Genomic DNA, 18,073 nt, shown 5'->3' on the forward strand with positions numbered 1-18,073 from the left:
ATGTTGTCTCCAATTCCTGAGGCTTTCTTGGGTTTTGTGGCATGCATTTACTGGTTTCTTTCTTACTTTATTAGTCCTATTGGACTAATATTTAAATTTGATTTGTTACTATTCTATCCAGTTCACACATCAAGATTTTGTTGATATTTCTGTTGTCATAGATCTTCGCATTCTCTTTGCCTGAGGATTTTCTTTTCAGTTGTTCTTTTCATGTTATTTTAGTAAGGTTTCTTGAGAAATGTGACAAAGCTTGGTAGTCAGATGTGACATTAACTGGGAGTTTGCCAATTCTTTGTAGACTTAGCAACCTTTTCTCTTTGGAGTTCCATAGCATCTTTCCAACATAAACTTCACCTTTAATGCTTGAGCCATGATACCAGTTTTTGTTAGACATGAGGCAAGACCTTTATGCACTTAGAAAAACATCTGAAGGCTATATTAATTAGATTTGGAATTTTTGTCACATTTATCTTTTCTATACCTTATTACCAGTGATCTCTTTTTAAATTCGGTTTTATTTAAACATTCACATAAAATCATCCTTTTTGGTGTAAAGTTATGTGAGTTTTGACAAACACGTAATCATCATAATCAAGAACATTTCCATTGCCCCCAAAGTTCTTTCGTGACCCTTTACAGTCCAGTAAGAACAATAGCTGTGTTTTAGTTATCTTCAGTGAAGCTGATTACCCCTGATCTTTCTGATATGTTACTTAACTTTAAATTTTTAATTAATCTCTTTTTAAAAGATTGCATTTTTAGAGTAGTTTTAAGTTCACAGCAAACCTGAGCTTTTGAAAAGTATAAGTTCGTATATACTACTGCCCCCAACACACCCATAGATTCTCTACCTTTAATTGATCTTTAAAATGTGTGTATGTATAATTCCCTCCCTCCCCCCCAAAATAGGGACAGAGGTCGGAGGAGCCGGTCACGCTTGAGAAGGCGGTCTCGATCACGGGGTGGTCGTAGACGTAGGAGCAGAAGCAAAGTAAAGGAAGATAAATTTAAAGGAAGTCTTTCTGAAGGAATGAAAGTTGAACAAGAATCTTCATCGGATGATAAGTAAGAATGGAATTTCCCATAATTTCCTTTTTCCAATTTAGACAAGTACTATTGGATCTGGAAATCTTTTAATTTCCACCTGGATATTATAAGTGAATCTATTAATTAGGTCCTGAATTTAAAAGTTTATTTTTTTAATTTTACTTATTTATTTGACAGAGAGAGAGAGAGATCACAAGTAGGCAGGCAGGCAGGTGGGGCGGGTGGCAGGGAGGAGCAGACTTCCTGCTAAGCAGAGAGCCTGATGCAGGCCTCAATCCCAGGACCCTGAGATCATGACCTGAGTCGAAGGCAGAGGCTTAACCCACTGAGCTATCCAAGCACCCTAAAAGTTTATTTTTTTGTGCATATTTTATAGGTAATGTGGCAGAGATCATGGTTTTCTGAATTTAGAGGTTTCAATTTTGGCTGGAGTATATATGAGCCTTCCCTTTTTCATTTTTTACTAGAGACAACAGATCTGTTAGGTAGCCCTACCAACCTTGATTAGAAGTTTTGCAGTGGTTGGGGGTGGAGGGATATAGTAATTTTTAAACTTTTCAGTTTGTGAAAATGGTAACCTACTTTGCAGTTGAGGCTGTCTGTTGTTAGGAATGCCTATTACAGTGTGGAAAATACAGAAACATTTCAGTGTCTAGTGAGAAAATTTTTTAATGTGAATTTAGTTGTCTGGTTGGAACATCTCAAAAAATAAGATAATTTAGAGCAGTGATCCTCAGCTGGGAGTAATTTGCCTTTCTGAGGACATTTCAGCAATATCTAAAGGTATTTCTGGTTGCCATCTTGTGCCTAGAGACCAGAGATACTGTTCAGCATCTGCCGGTGCACAGGGTAGCACCCTCTCCTGTAACGAAGAATTGTCAAAATGTCAGTAGCACTAAAGTCCTGAAAGCCTAGTCAGAGCTATGTGATATGCAAGTTAAGTGAAGGATTTTGAACATAGGTCCTGATACCTTTGAGTACAGTTTGCTTACTGGTTTTTAGTGAACATTCGCAGATCATAAAAGAGGCTGTGTGGGGAGGGATTGTAAAGATTTGGACGTCTTCGGGAGGAAATTGGGACCAGTCAGGGCCAGTGTCTGGAGGTAGAGCCACATTCTCTGTCAGATTGTATGCAAATATTTACATCTGCATTTTTGATAGGAAAAGGATCCATAGCTTTCCAAGGATCTATAGCTTTCTATGACTCAGAGAAGGTACTAGTTTTATGTGTCTCACTTTTGTTCTGTTAGGGGTTAAAACTGAGCCTGGCTAGGTGAAATGACTTTAGTAATAGCAAGGTCATGGTAGAGCCAGGGGTCACTTTTTTGAACTTAAGGATCTTTCTTTTGTTCCCTAGTTCGGTGCCATGAAACAAGTGAGGAGAAAAAACGAGATACAGAGGGTTAAATTACTTGCCAGGATTCTAAACCAGGCAACTGAGAGAGTTTATAAAGAGAATAAAGAGAGTAAGATGGCTTAAAACTTTTGCTGGAACTTGTGGATAACCTATGTTTTCTAGTTTTTATTTTAATACTATGTAACAGTTATGACTTTCTAATTAGGGATGCTTGGAATTAATTATGTGTATATATGTGTGTTTTTTGGTTTTTTTTTTTAAGCCTTGAAGACTTTGATGTAGAAGAAGAAGATGAAGAAGCCCTAATAGAACAGAGAAGAATACAGAGGCAGGCAATAGTTCAGGTATGTGATATTAGTAAAGTGTTGAGTAATCCTTTTTAAATAATTACTCTCCAAGTAAAAGGGTTTTTCTTTAATAAAGAATCAGTGGTAGTAGCAATTGAGGAAGTCTTAAAGGAGTGTATATGTGAAATTATCTTTATGAGATTTGAAAAGATAGTTTCTTAAGTTTAAATGGTGTCCTTTTTTGTTATATATAGGATTAAGATATAAGCCTTTTATTAAGACAAAATTTGAAGTTTTGTTTTTTTTTTTTTTAAGAAAACCCTCATAAATGAGTATAGAATAAATTGGAGGAATTTCATGTAGCAAAAAATTATGTACTTATACTTATTTCTTTGTGGAGGGGAGAAAAACACTTTTAATGTCTAAAAAAACAAACGTATACAGATTCTTGTGTAAATGTGATTGCTTAAATGGAACATCTCAAAAATAATTTTAAATGTAGTTTAGAAGTAAGTGATTTAGAAAATGGGGTGGGGAGAGGGTATTGTACATAGGTCTTTGTGTGGTCATTTAATAATAAGATTACCTGCCTTGGAAGATTGTCCATTATGTCTCAGGCATCCTGAGATAGAGCCATGGCCACTAGATCTTTTGTGGATGGCTGTCCCTGTGAAGTGTAACACCTTCTGATAATGGGAAGGTGAGTGATAAAGTTGAGAACACATTCTGGAAAAAGTGAAAAATGTTTAGATGCTATAAGGAAGACAACAGGCAAAAGGAAAGAATAGTTTGTGCCAGCTTACCTGCACATACATAGCAAATCATAAATCAGGCACTGGTGGGTCAGAGCAAAGGAGAACTTGAATCACCAGAGGATGTAAGGCAAAACTGGAATTCCAGGAGAAACTTTTCTGGGGCACTGATGAAATTGTTGTTACTAAACTGATATCCCTAGAGACTTGGTTGAATCTTTTTTTGTTCTTGCCCAGGTCCACAATCCCTTATCTCCAGCCCTTGGGGCCAGATGTGCTTCAGAACTCAGAACTATTTGAATTTTAGAAAGGTAATACGGTGCATCTGTGTATATTACTTAGCCCCATCAGTGGGGTTTAGAACAGCACCCCACTATCAAACACATTAGTATTTCAACAGTGAGACATACCCTGTTCACACTGGGGGAGATAAAAATAAGACTACAAATAGTATCACATCTGTTCAGGTGAGGTTTTGTCACCTAATGAATGTGCACCAAACATAGAAGAACTTTTTCAGAATTTTTTGGATTTTGGAAATAAATGTAAGGGATTGTGGATCTGATTCAGTCAAGACATTAATACCTTTTAAAAATTTTTAACATTGACTGTCTTTTCAGTGCAATACTTCTTGGCAGATATGCATCCGATTTTATGAAAATAATATGTTGTATTGTTGTTACAGAAATATAAATATCTTGCTGAAGATAGCAATATGTCTGTGCCATCTGAACCAAGCAGCCCCCAGAGTAGTACCTGTACACGGTCACCTTCTCCAGATGACATTCTGGAAAGGGTAGCTGCTGATGTGAAAGAGTATGAACGGGAAAATGTTGATACATTCGAGGCCTCAGTAAAAGCCAAGCATAACCTAATGACCGTTGAACAGAATAATGGTAAGTTAGATTTTTGTTTTGGTATGTTTTTCACTGAATTTTTAGTTCTGTAAATAATGAAAGAGATTGGGGATGGGTAAAAGTGAAAGGGATTAGAAATTTTGCCCCGGCTAACTCTTAGAGTAATACAGTATTAAATGTGTCCCAGTGAATGTCCTTTATAAATGTTTTCAGTTAGTTTGCGTAGCCTAAACGGTATTATAGTGAATCTCATGTATTCATTACCTTCTGTTTGGGGCACCTGGCTGGTTCAGTCAATAGAGCATGTGACTTGATCTCAGGTTTTTGAGTTCAAGCCCAGTGTTGGGCATAGAGCTCACTTTAAATACTTTTTTTTTTTTTTTAAGATTTTTTTATTCATTTATTTGACAGAGATTACCAGTAGGCAGAGAGAGAGAGAGAGAGAGAGGAGGAAGCAGGCTCCCTGCTGAGCAGAGAGCCTGATGTGGCTCGATCCCAGGACCCTGAGATCATGACCTGAGCCGAAGGCAGAGGCTTAACCCACTGAGCCACCCAGGCACCCCCGTAGAGCACACTTAAAAAAAAAAAAAAGAAAAGAAAATGTCATTTCCTTCTGTTTTGCTTGCTAGAGTAATTTAAAGCAAATCCCAGCCATGATTTGATTGATTTCATCTGTAAATACTTCATTGTGTATCTCTTATAGGTAAGGACTTTTAAAAAAAAAAAAAAGAAAAAAAAAGCATTACTTGGGCACCTGGGTGGCTCAGTCTCTTAACTGTCCAGCTCTTGATTTTGGCTCAAGTCATCTCAGGGTCCTGGGACTGAGCCCCATTTCAGGCTCCATGCTCAGCATGGAGTCTATTTGAAGCTTCTCTTTCTTCCTCTCTGCCTCCCCCTGCTCGTGCTTTCTAAGTAAAGAAAATCTTTAAAAAATAAAAATAAAAAACATTATATCTAAAGAATTGGTCATTTTTAAGTCTTTCTAATTACAGTTGGTTGGTTTGAATCAAAATCCAAGTAAGATCCACATATCTCTTTTAAGATTTTATTTATTTATTGACAGAGATCACAAGTAGGCAGAGGGTGGGGGCGGGAAAGCAGGCTCCCTGCTTAGCAGAGAGCCCGATAGGGGGCTCGATCGCAGGACCCTGGGATCATGACCTGATCCAGATGCAGAGGCTTTAACCCACTGAGCCACCCAGGCACCCCAAATGCACATATCTCTTAATCTCTCAGTCTTTAATAGTTATTCTCATCGTTCCCTCCCCCGCTTTCCATTTTCTTGTGATGATACTGAGGGCATGTGTCCTATAAACTTTTTCTTTCCAATCTCATTTTGCCACGCTCTTGTTTCATTTATCTTGTTTCCTCTATCCTCTGTGTTTCTTGAAAACTAATAGAAGTGTTAGAGACCTGAGTAGATTTAAGTTAGTTTTGGGGGGCAAGAACATTGCCTAAGTAATGGTGTGTACTTGCATTGCATCAGGTGGCGTATGTGGTGTGTGCTTGTCCTGTTTTGATTGCGATTGTGTGTTGAGGTAAAATAATCCCATCTGTCCGACATGAAGCTGCCCTTCAGCTGTTCACCTGGCAGTTTGAGCAGCCGTTGCTGATCATTCCTCAGATCCACTGTTTTTCATGGAGGTTGAGGGCACGTGGGCACACTCCGAAGTGGTGATTCTTTACTTTCCATAATTCTTTTTGAGTTATTAGCTGTAATTCCGTAAAAGAAGAGATTTCCATTCTTTGGTTACCCAGGAAATACAGTTTGTACAGGAAAGTCGGGATAAATGCTTGGTTGTTTTCTTTTATTGACTAATACTTACCATAGAATAGAGTTGGTACATTAACAACCTCTGGAGATGACCGTGAGATTGGGGTTGTTTTTGTCAGCTTTTTATTATTTGGTATCATGTACTTAAATTCTCTCTCCAACTGAGATGGGGAGGCAAGAAGCCTTTTTAAGTTGGTTTCCAGTGTCTTTTTGATCCAAACCCTACAGGATATATTGGTATTAATATATTTATTAATGTGTTTCTTTCTAGGACTGGTTAGCAACTAAGGTCAGGTAGTATTTAGGCTTTTGTAATTTATGCGTTTTTTTTGTGTGTTCCAACTGCTGAACCTCTGCTCTTGTAATGCAGAAGCGGCTGTGTTCCCAGGAAAACTGTGTGAACACCAAAATTTAAAATTTGATATAATTTTCACATGTCACAAAGTGTTCTCTTATTTTACCCTAAAAACCTTTAAAAATGTAAACATGGGCCATATGAAAACGAGCAGGGTTCCAGATTTGCCCCACTCTGTAGTTTGCAAACTCCCCTTCTACTGCATTGGAAGGTATCACAGGATCCCCTTGCACATTATCATGTTCCAGAACAGAAACTGCTGTTGCTCCAAGGAAACCGTGCTTCCATTTAACAGCCAATGCCATTTAGACTTCACAAAGCACTTAGGAGCGTTCATTATTCATGGGATTTTTCAGTGGACAAAGCTAGGACATACATACATTTTTGGAAAGGGGCGGTTCATACTGAAAAATTGCCATGTCAAACTTGAGATTATAGGGGTTGTAACATTGATTTTTTATTTTTTTTATAGTGAAAAATGTGATCCTTAATAACATGATTATGTAGGTTATTTTGAACCTTTTTTTTACATAGTTATCAGTATGATCACCAATATTGAATGTAGTGAATGCAAATTGAAAATTTAATGATTCTTTTTATCCTTGGGGTACATTCTAAGGTGTAAAGTCATTTGAAATACTTCTGTATGCTTATACCACACATTTGATAGATTTAGGTTAACTTTATTTGCTTTTGATTTTTAGTATCTTCTGTTTGATTATTAAAATGTCTTTCACATGTGTGCATATTTCGCCTACACAAGCACACACAGAAATATGCACACTTACTGGTATGAAAAGATCTTCCTTCCTTTTTACAGTTATGTGCTATTCCAGTGTGATGAATGTGCCAAGGTTTATTTGAACTGTGTCTTCTAATGGTGGATGTTTGGGTTGTATCCAGTTGTTGATTATTCATTGGAACATTAAATATAGTGTCATTGCGCTAATTTTTTTAATGCTTACCACTGTGTCTTTGAAGTGATTTCCTAGAAGTGAGGTTACTGGGTCAAAAGAGTGTAATTGTGCTGTGTTTTCTTACTCTGTAAGGCTTGCACAGTTTTTGCCCCCTGCAAGTAATGTCTGAGTACTTGCTTATCAGGGCCTTGTTACCAGGATATTGTCCTACGTTTTGGGTTTTTTAGCCCATCTCAAAAGAGAAAGCGTATTTTGTTGTAATTTTAATTTGCATTTCCCTTACTGTAAGTGAGATTGGATGTATGTTCATATACTTAAAGCCATTACATTCCTTTTTTTAAGGAGTTCTTTTATTTTGCCCAGTTTTTCTCAGGGTTATTGGACTTTTTAGGGGATGCATAGAGATCTAGATCTGTAGTGGGGTTATTAACCTTTTGAGATTCAAGTTGCAATTTGGAAATAGAATTTTTTTAAGAGGAACTTTGATTTTAATACATAATCATCATTTAGTTATTAGCATATTAATTTAAATACTGGAGAAAAACAGTGGAGAAAGTACTATCATTAAGCCTTTCAACTTTCTGAAATGCATCTTTTTAGTAAAAAATGCATAACTTCATACATCTTAAGTGTTACAAAGTGACTTTAAGTTGTGTATTAATGAAAAACATGTACAAGTTTGAATTGCTAGTGATATTACATTGATGACTTATTTGTGTTTCAATTTGTATCTCTTCTTTTTTCAAATTATTACTGTCAATTTCCATTAAGGTTCATCTCAGAAAAAGCTCTTGGCACCTGATATGTTTACAGAATCTGATGATATGTTTGCCGCCTATTTTGATGTAAGTAATTTTAAATCTTAAAAACATTACTCTTAAACAAAATATATATAGGGGCACCTGGGTGGCTTAGTTGATTAAGCGGCTGCCTTTGGCTCAGGTCAATGATCCCTGGGTCCTGGAATCAAGCCCCACAGCAGGCTCCTTGCTCAGTGGGGAGCCTGCTTCTCCCTTGCCTGCTGGGTCCCCTGCTTGTGCTTGCTTTCTCCTTCTCTCTCTGTGTCAAATAAATCTTTATTTTAAGAAAAACATACATATATACATATATGTATAATAAGTATATGTTTGTGTTGTACAAAAAGAGAAAAAAGGATAAAGCAAATTAATAAATGTTAATATTTGGACAATCTGAGTGAAGGGTATCTGGAAACTCTTTGTACTAGTGTTGCAACATTTCTCTTAAGTCTAAAATTAGGTCAAGATTTTAAAAACAAGTATGGCAGAGCAATTCAAAGAGCTTCAGGAAAGTTAAACACCAGATGACTTAAACGTGTATTTTTTTGAAACAACTTTTTTTCGTTTTACAAACTGGGGTTGGGAGGAGGGTTGTGGTACATAGTTAGCTGAAACAAGATGATGTCAGTAATTTCCAGGCCTGTATTAGAACAGAGTCTCCTTTGGACTTCGATACTCTGGATGATTGAGAACTTAGGATTTGGATCCTAGTACATTCACTGAAGAGTTGGGAATGTTATTACAAGGAAGTGATTAAGAAATTTTGTTTTTTTTTTAGCTATTAGTGACTTTTCTTGAAAAAGTCTTAAAAACATATTTTAAAAGTATGAGACCATTTTCATTATAAATTCAAGAGAACGTGAGAAATAGGGAAGCTTTAGCAAGGGAAAGTGGACGTAAAATAGAGAAATTAAAAATAGAGTAAGATTAAGCAGTCTGTGTCCAGGACCCTGAAGACATTGGTCATTGGCTTAAGTAATATATCTGTACTTTGCAGCAGGAACGTCAAAAGGAAGCTTAGGTTAAGAGAGAATGAAATGATTAAGCCAGTGAAAGTATCCATGCACATCATTTGCTTGGACCTGGAAGGGTCTTCCGGGTATCATGGAAGATGGTGCATCATACTCTTCAGAAGTGCAGATACTCTTTAATTTCCCACACGAACTGTTAGTGCAGCATATATGTGAAGAGAAATCAGGGGGTGTTCATGGACGAGGCAGTAAAAGAAATGTGAAAATTGGTAGGAGAGTCGAATATTGTTAACTGAATGCCCATCTGTAATTTTTGTCCTCCTTTGTCTGTTAATAGCTGTAGAAAACCAGATCTGGTTTTTGAGTTTTTATTTTCATTTATAATCCCCTAGTCATATTCCTAAAGAGTTTTTGAAGATAACTTTGTTAATTTTTTTCCTGAGCATCATTGTGATGTGAGACTTTGCTAATTTTGTTTCCAGCTACATTGCATTTACGTGGGTGATGGTAAGAGTTGAGTTAATTTGGCTAAAATGTTTTTATTAAATTATAGCTGGTTTTCCCCATCTTGGTTTTAAAGGAAGTGCTTTAAATGTCTGCCTGATTAGTAGGTAAATAGCTTTTGTTGCCTCCTTCATTTCAGAGTGCTCGTCTTCGGGCTGCTGGCATTGGAAAGGATTTCAAAGAGAATCCCAACCTCAGGGATAACTGGACAGATGCAGAAGGCTATTACCGTAAGTTCACAGTTCTGATTAATTTTACGTTTGTTAACAACATTTTTTAGAAGTATGTTGCTTGATGCAGTCACACGTTGAAGAACTCTGAAAGTCACATCACAGTGCCATCACTTAAAATGGACGGCACATCTAATAGCTGCGTGAATCCATGCTGTATTCCAGTAAGCAGCTCAGGAGCTTCATGCATAGAAGTGAGGTAAAGACTTGATGTGCAACCTAAATCTATTCAAAGTTGTTTTCAGCCATGAGATAATCCTCCAGGAGGAAGGGGGAACGTCACTTCCTCGTCTTGATCTGAAACCAAGAAAAACGACACACAAGGAACTTGGGATGCCAGTCATGCAGTATTTGTCATTCAGGACTACAGTTGGAAACACTTCAGTGAGCACATTTCTTCCCTACTCAATGTTAAAATCCTCAGCAGTTAATAGGAAGTGGGCATGCAGCTTGAACCACATTATGAAAGAGTGACTGATGGCGGCTCATCTTTGATTCTCTGTGGTGTCTAGGAAACCAGGCACACAGTAGAGATTTGACACTTTTTTTTTTTTTTAAGTGACTGCACTATGTTTCTTTGTGCTTTATTATGTATATCTCAAGTTTTGTTAAGTATTTATTATGGTCAAAATTCCCATTTTTTAATTTACTTTTTTAGGTGTGAACATAGGTGAAGTCCTAGATAAGCGTTACAATGTGTATGGCTACACTGGCCAGGGTGTCTTCAGTAATGTTGTACGAGCCAGAGATAACGCAAGAGCCAACCAAGAAGTGGCTGTAAAAATCATCAGAAACAATGAGCTCATGTAAGTTCAGAAGACCTATGTAATAAAACCTAAAAACACAGGTATTCACAAGTGAACATTTTTAAAAATGTTCTGTAGTATTTGGTTTTCCTCTGTAAAATATTCCAATCTGTAAAAATATTGCAGTTTTAAAATGATAGAAGGCTGGTAGTGAATTTGTTGCCTTTTTTTCTTTTGTATAATAGAGGTAATTGCCAAACCCATAGGTTTTAATAAGCACAGTCTGTACCACACACTGAGCTGATGTTAAAGTCTACTTGCCATCAGCTTTAAAACACTGAAAAGAACTGTTATGTTATAGATACATATTAACATCTTCACTACCATAGGCTTAGAAAATATTTTTACAGCCTTTTTAAAAATATGGCCTATTTGACAAATGATAACTAAAATTCTAGAGGAAAACCAAATGCTAATATCTGGTAAGACATCTGTTCTTAGACTTTTATATAGTGTGGTTCCATTTTTGTTAAAATAGCATTTACATCAAGATGTCTTTGAAATAAAAATGGGTAAGATTTGGGGCACCTGCGTGGCTTAGTCATTAAAGCATCGGACTCTGGATTTCAGCTCAGGTCATGACCTCAGGGTTGTGAGATCAAGCCCCATGTCTGGCTCCAAGCTGGGTGTGGAACCTGCTTAGGATTCTCCCTCTGCCCCTCCCCTCTCTCTGGAAGGAAAGAAAAAAAAAAAAAAATGTATAAGACTGAAACCCTTCAGGCAAGGTGGGTTTATTCCTGCAGTATTTCTTTCTGTTAATTATTGTGGAAATAAGCTCCAGGAGAACAGTATTTGACTAAGTATAAAATATTGTGTGAGTGACCTACAAAATTGTCATTCCTCAACAGATTTACTATTAGTACTTAAAAAATCCGAGCTACTTACCATCTATGATAGATACATCAAACTGGAACTAGTAAATGTTATTTGGTTTTCTTCTGTATTCAGTTTTGAACTAATTCCCTTTTTCTTTTCAGGCAAAAAACTGGCTTAAAAGAACTAGAATTCCTGAAAAAACTTAATGATGCTGATCCTGATGACAAATTTCATTGTTTGCGACTTTTCAGACACTTTTATCACAAACAGCATCTCTGTCTCGTATTTGAGCCTCTAAGGTACACTGTCAACCCTGTACATTACTAAAAATTTAGATAAACAGCATGAGCAATTTCTGTGTGTTTATTTTTACTAGTTAGCTCTGGTTTTGTTGTTTACTTTTGATTAAGAACTAGTTCTGTGACAGTCATTTATGTAGACAGTAATTGACCATATGCCGTGTGTCAGACGCTAACCTCATGTAGCCTTCCGCTCAACAAGAGATTCTCTGAAAGTTAAATACTTCAAGGAAGGATTACAATGTAATAAAAAGAAATGGGAGTAGTGAAGTAGAAATACAGTTTTGATCTTGAAAAGTATGGCTTCAGTTTTGGACTTTGAAATGTAAACCCATTCTAAAATCAATCGGAACTTTACCACTGTATGTCTCCCCTTCCATTTATTTTGAAAATTGAGTTTTATTGGAAAATTGTCTTACATACACACAGGTTCATGTGCTTTCATTTCAATGTAGAATAATTTGTTAAACATCTGAGAGGGCTCATGAACAGATACTTTCATTTTAATTAATATTTTGAATTTGATTTTACTTTATGCTTGAACATGTTTTTACCTTTTTTATTTCCATTTTGCATTTTAACCCCTAATTTTGTGGGTTTTTTTTTTTTTTCTCTCCTAAAAGTATGAATTTACGAGAGGTGTTAAAAAAATATGGTAAGGATGTTGGTCTTCATATTAAAGCTGTAAGATCCTACAGTCAGCAGTTGTTCTTGGCATTAAAACTCCTTAAAAGATGCAATATCCTACATGCAGATATCAAGCCAGACAATATCCTGGTAAGTTAAACAATCAGGCTGCCTTGTACATCCATATAGGTTACGATAATGTGATTGATAACCACTGTATTATTCTAGAAATGATGTCTTAAAAGAATAACTCAGCATATTACCCATTACAAAGGACTTAGCCAGTGTTTACTTTTTTAGAAATCAGTCCCTGAAATTTTATAGTAAAGTACAAAGAAAGAGGAAATAGGCTATTGTCTCAGTTTTATCCTTTTAGATTGATGGATTTAGAGTACACACAAATCCCAAGAGGGCCTTAATACAGTAATGATGGGCTTCCTCTGGTACCTAAATACAAAAAATGCACATCTTGCTGATTTGAAATAGTGTTCACAGTTCTTTGTTCTCTGATTTGTGGTCTCACAGAGACATTTAAAGGAATTATCTCTTAAATAGTTGTATAGAGTAGTGTTTTTATAGGTACCCAGGAAGGGCCCAAAGACAGAAGAGCTCAGTTGTGATTAGGTGTTAAGTTGAAAGGTGTTCCTTTCACATTCTTCACCTCTTAACTAAAGATTTCTGGAGTGGTAATATGCAACTTTCACAGGGTTCGTATTTCTTAAATTTATAAATAATACATTTTCATAGGGGAATGATGAATGCACACAATGCATACATACCACTTCCTTCCCTGGCCCCATTTCTTTAACCCTGTTCTGAGGTATTCAGAATTGGGGGTATGTTCACAACTTGGGGAATTCCTAGCTTGTCTGCTGATAACATTCTACACCTTTTTTTTTTTTTTTTTTAAGTTTTTTTTATTCATTTGACAGATCACAAGGAGGCAGAGAGGCAGGCAGAGAGAGAGGAGGAAGCAGGCTCCCTGCCGAGCAGAGAGCCCGATGCGGGGCTCGATCCCAGCATCCTGAGATCATGACCCGAGCCGAAGGCAGATATTTAAGCCTCTGAGCCACCCTGGCGCCCCTAAACTTTTTTTTTTTTTTTTTAAGATTTTATTTATTTTAAGACAGAGAGTACAAACGGCGGGGAGGGGCAGCAGGAGAGGGAGAAGCAGACTCTTCCACTGAGCAAGGAGCCCGATGCGGGGCTCGATCCCAGGACCTTGAGATCATGACCTGAGCCGAAGGCAGATGCTTAACTGCCTTGAGCCACCCAGGTACCCCATATTCTACCCTTTTAAAAGATTATGATCCCATTAAAGTTCATTAAGGACACCTCATCAATTAATTATTAATTAATTAATCAATTAGCTCTTAATCAGATTTTTCTTCTTTTTTAATACCTTAAAATATTTCCTTCCAGACGACCACGTTAGTTATGAAACATGCTGTTGTAATGATAGATTTTATTTGACTTCACAGTCTGTTACACATCTAATATAACTTGGGTGTAGAGGAGCTAAATAATTACAGTGAAATAAATGAATTGTAGACTTCATGTTACAAATGAATTGTAGATTTGTCTAGTCAGCTTCTTAGTTCATTTTTACCTCAATTTTATTTCTCTTTTAAATTGTGAAGTATATCATCTATATCAAAGCATGTATACAGTATGTAAAATTTAAAGGTGAACATCTGTGTAAACCACCATAGAAGTTAAAGAATAAGACATTTGCTAGAATCTTAGGAGCTCTTGTTTTTAAAACTTTGTTTTCCTTAAGTTAATGCTATGCTAGTATAGGTTTACACCTGGGCTTCAGACACTGAATGTTGTCTCCTTCCTGAGAAAGGGGGAAAGTAGACATCAGAAACTAGAGGGAGCTGTTTGTGAATGAAAATCCAAAGCTTTTAGCCCAGAATCAACCATCAGTGTGGTAAGGAGTACCATGTTCCTCAGGGAGGATAGATGTTGTCTAGCCAAACTGGTGGAGTGCGTGGAAGTGTGCATACCCAGCAATTGTTACAGGCATTTTAGCTAGCCCAAGAGTCCTACTGATAGGTTCTAATTTTAAAATTGTCCCAGGATTTCTCTGGGTTTTAAACTGCATCCTTAAGTAGCTGAATGCAGTTTATACCTCAAAAAGCTTCAAAAGTACTTCTGCATTTGAAGATACCAATTTTCCTGGTCCGCCAGGAGAAGAGAATGGTTATGGATATGGCAGTGAGAAATAATCATTTCCATTAATAGCTTAATTCCGTGGATATCATCTGTAATGGGCCAATCTGTAACACTGACCAAACTTTATGATATCCCAGTAGAAAGTGCCTAAGGCTATTTATTTAAAGTGTTATGTTTCTTTGGGGTGGGAACGATAGGCCAAGTTCAAGTCCCAACTCGGAATTTGTGTGTGTCTCTTTTGAAGGGGGGAAGGGACTCTGGAATATGAATTATCTTCACTTGTTAATCCTGAACATGCTTCTGACTCATGAGTGGCAGCAGCCATGGGAGCAACTCCAGCCTTTCTCAGCAGATGTCACTGTTACTGTGTATGTTGAAGTATTTACAAAGGAAAAAAGAAACCAATAAACTAATATAGAGTTCATATTTATCAGTTGTGCCAAATGTATTTAACATTTTCTTGACTAATACCTCCTTTATATTTAAGGGATTTAATATTTTTTTAGACTTGAAGTGATTGCTAAATTTGGGATGGTCTAGCAGCTACGGATGAAGAATGTTTTTATTCTGTTTTTGTCCAGATTTAATCTGAATCATCCTCTGCTTTCATTGCTATCATAATTTTCTGGCAACTGAAAGTTAACTTCAGTCAGTTGAAAGTTCATCTAAGTCTGATTGCTTATTAATGAATTATCTTCATGTTCCTTTAAATAGCAACTCAACTTTATTCAGGTATTCTGGGGATTTTTAGAAGATGCTTTGCTTCAATGAGATTTTTCTCTTACTACCCCCCTTTTCAAAGTAACATTGGTTAAAATTGAATGTACTTGGTATTATCCCGTATTTCGTTACTGAAAAAAGTTCTTTTACTAATTATATTCAAATATTTGATAGCTCTTAATTTTTTATAATTAGGAAATTGAATTATAAGATAATTAGAAAAGGAATTTTAAAATGGGTAACTTTGTTTTCAGTATTGGAAGTAACTTCTCAAAGCCAATTATTTTTATCTGATTACTTGCATTAATTATTTCTGGCATGAATTAAACTTCCATGATAAAATGTTTTGCAGGTTAATGAATCAAAAACGATTTTAAAGCTCTGCGATTTTGGGTCGGCTTCACATGTTGCGGATAATGACATAACACCTTATCTTGTCAGTAGATTTTATCGTGCTCCTGAAATCAGTAAGTTTCTTCAAATGTTTTTTGACCTGGGCCATCATACACAGTGGAAACAGCATATTTAATGTCTAAGTACTGTTTTCCATCGCACTTCAGCAGCTGCACGAGGTCATTGATGAGGAAGGGAACCGTAGCAAGTTCATCCTCCTCAGGTGGAATGGTGGTAGTTGTGACAGGAGTCTTGATCATGTCTGGCAAGAGTAGCAAAACAGTTGTGGAAAATCCTCGGCTTTAGAAGACTGCTCTTGATTACTCAAGGTCTGATTATCAAATTTATGGATTGTATGGGACCTTTGTTTTTTGCTCTTCCTGTTGCCTTGGTTGAGGCTGGTTAGCACCTCCACCAAAGGTGAAATGAGAAAAGAAATATTCACTTCCTTCTGCCCCCCCGCCCTTTCAATTCCTTCCTCATTCCCTCATTTTTTAAGAGTCTGTTAAGAATTAGTGGGGAAAAAACATGAAGCTAATGCCAAAGTGAGGTATTAAGATTGCAGTTATGTAGGCCAAGCTAAGGTAACCCCCTATTAACGAAAATGGTTGATTGTTTCTGTCATTGTGTATTAAACTTCAGTTTTGTTTTCAGTTATAGGTAAAAGCTATGATTATGGTATAGATATGTGGTCTGTAGGTTGTACCTTATATGAACTCTACACTGGAAAAATTTTATTTCCTGGCAAAACCAATAACCATATGTTGAAGCTCGCCATGGATCTCAAAGGAAAGATGCCAAATAAGGTAGGACATTAACATGAGCTGTTTTTGGTTGTTTTTCAAGGTCTTAGCAAGAGTTTACTGTAGACCAGTGGATTGCTGACACTTTACTCATCACTAATGGCTATAAAACCATTTCAGAAAGGCAGGTGTATGGTTACTGTGAATGTACTTGCTTAGCTCTTTTTCATTTCTGCTATTTAAAAATAGTGGTTCTAATCATCCAAGAGCTATCAGAAGTGATTAAGAGAACTCCATTTTCCTGTTCACCTCTAATGTCTCTTTGCTTTTCTTTACTCTGTTAAGCAGGAGGGTAGGGTCCTACAGTTTAGAGTAGAAGTGTAGTTGAGGAAGAGAGATTGATGAGCATAAATTTGTTAAGCACCATACATGTATATATATGACTGTTTCATATCTTTGTTCTTCCCTTGTTCCATTTATTATCCTTTAATGATGGGCAGAGAAGCAGCCTTGGGAGCACACCGTTATTGGTAACAGCACCAAACATGCTTGAGAGGTGGAATGAAAAAAGATGCAGGTCAGGTTAGTTCAGATGTGAAGAAGGGCTCAGTTGTCAGAGAATGATGGGGTGAATATTGGAAAAGGAACTTGACGGCAATCAGTTTATTAAAGATCGAAAGTTATTTGGGAAAGGTACCAAGAAAAACTCACTTAAAATTGACCTCTCTCTAACATAAAACTCACCCTTAATGCTTCAGGTACAATAATTAGTTTCAGAAATGAAGCAGAAATTTCAGGCATTTATAAACCTGTCTCAGGGCCGTATCTTAAACTTTGATAATTTTAGCTTATTTGCTGAATTTCTGAGCGAGTACAGATTTTGCCCCATATAAGTCAGAAGCCATTATGTTTTTTAGGTACAGTCCAAATTCTCTCATGTTGGACTTGTTTAGAATAAGTTATACAGAAATTAGTTATGTTGGTATTTGTTTTAATAAGGTCTGACCTGTATCATTTCAGGGCTCTTGGGACATAATTTGTAAAACGTCATCAGGTTTCTTAAGCTGCCAAGAGAAAAGGCCCCAAATGTGTTATATTTTTCCTAAGAACAAATGATTTCATATTTGAGTCTCAGTTTTGAGTAGTGAAAGCATAATGTGATATTATAATTGGTTTAAGTCATTGCCTGGGAAAATATAATTTCAGGTTATTAAGTAGTTTCAGGCACAGCATTTATATTAGCTTTTTCGAATATGTTAAACCCTCCAGAGCAAGGAATCTAAGAGATTCCTTAAATGAGAAGAGAAATCCAGAGAGACTGAATAAGTCTTATTTGTGACTTGTTATGTATTAAATTGTTGGTAGGCCAGACTGTTTCGTAATAGTTCAAAACCCAAGTTTTATTTTGCTTTATTGCCAGATGATTCGGAAAGGCGTATTCAAAGACCAACATTTTGATCAAAACCTCAACTTCATGTATATAGAAGTTGATAAAGTAACAGAGAGGGTAAGTCCCTTTTAACTGTGCTACCTTAAATGATTGTCTTTTTGTAAACAAGCTGAATACTGGGTGGTACTAGGAGCTGTGAATATTTAAAACACTAAAAATAATCTCTTTTTTGCGGGTGGCCAATTCCTGAATA

The 18,073-nt window shown here is 36.5% G+C and overlaps 1 protein-coding gene across 17 annotated transcripts in view; it reads left to right on the top strand.

Moving 5' to 3' along the window:
• PRPF4B (pre-mRNA processing factor 4B) overlaps positions 1–18,073 on the top strand; it is a 38,300-nt gene that overhangs the window by 14,381 nt on the left and 5,846 nt on the right. For 13 of the 17 annotated variants that reach the window (XR_004383141.1, XR_004383131.1, XR_004383133.1 and 10 more), the window contains exons 4-14: positions 910–1,065; positions 2,667–2,748; positions 4,129–4,339; positions 8,118–8,191; positions 9,758–9,848; positions 10,507–10,654; positions 11,632–11,769; positions 12,393–12,546; positions 15,647–15,761; positions 16,342–16,493; positions 17,851–17,937. Coding sequence is in view for 3 of the 17 variants with exons in the window: in XM_032861482.1 (XP_032717373.1) it covers positions 910–1,065; positions 2,667–2,748; positions 4,129–4,339; positions 8,118–8,191; positions 9,758–9,848; positions 10,507–10,654; positions 11,632–11,769; positions 12,393–12,546; positions 15,647–15,761; positions 16,342–16,493; positions 17,851–17,937 (1,408 nt within the window). In the remaining 14 variants the exon portion in view is untranslated. Of the gene's footprint in view, positions 1–909; positions 1,066–2,666; positions 2,749–4,128; positions 4,340–8,117; positions 8,192–9,757; positions 9,849–10,506; positions 10,655–11,631; positions 11,770–12,392; positions 12,547–14,818; positions 14,943–15,646; positions 16,494–16,930; positions 17,013–17,850; positions 17,938–18,073 lie in introns of those variants that run through there. The other 4 variants (XM_032861484.1, XR_004383143.1, XR_004383144.1 and 1 more) reach the window with 4 other exon arrangements.

The sequence above is a fragment of the Lontra canadensis genome, unplaced genomic scaffold (genome assembly GCF_010015895.1).
Source record: "Lontra canadensis isolate GAN:19392208 unplaced genomic scaffold, GSC_riverotter_1.0 scaffold21, whole genome shotgun sequence".
NCBI classification, from domain to species: domain Eukaryota; kingdom Metazoa; phylum Chordata; class Mammalia; order Carnivora; family Mustelidae; genus Lontra; species Lontra canadensis.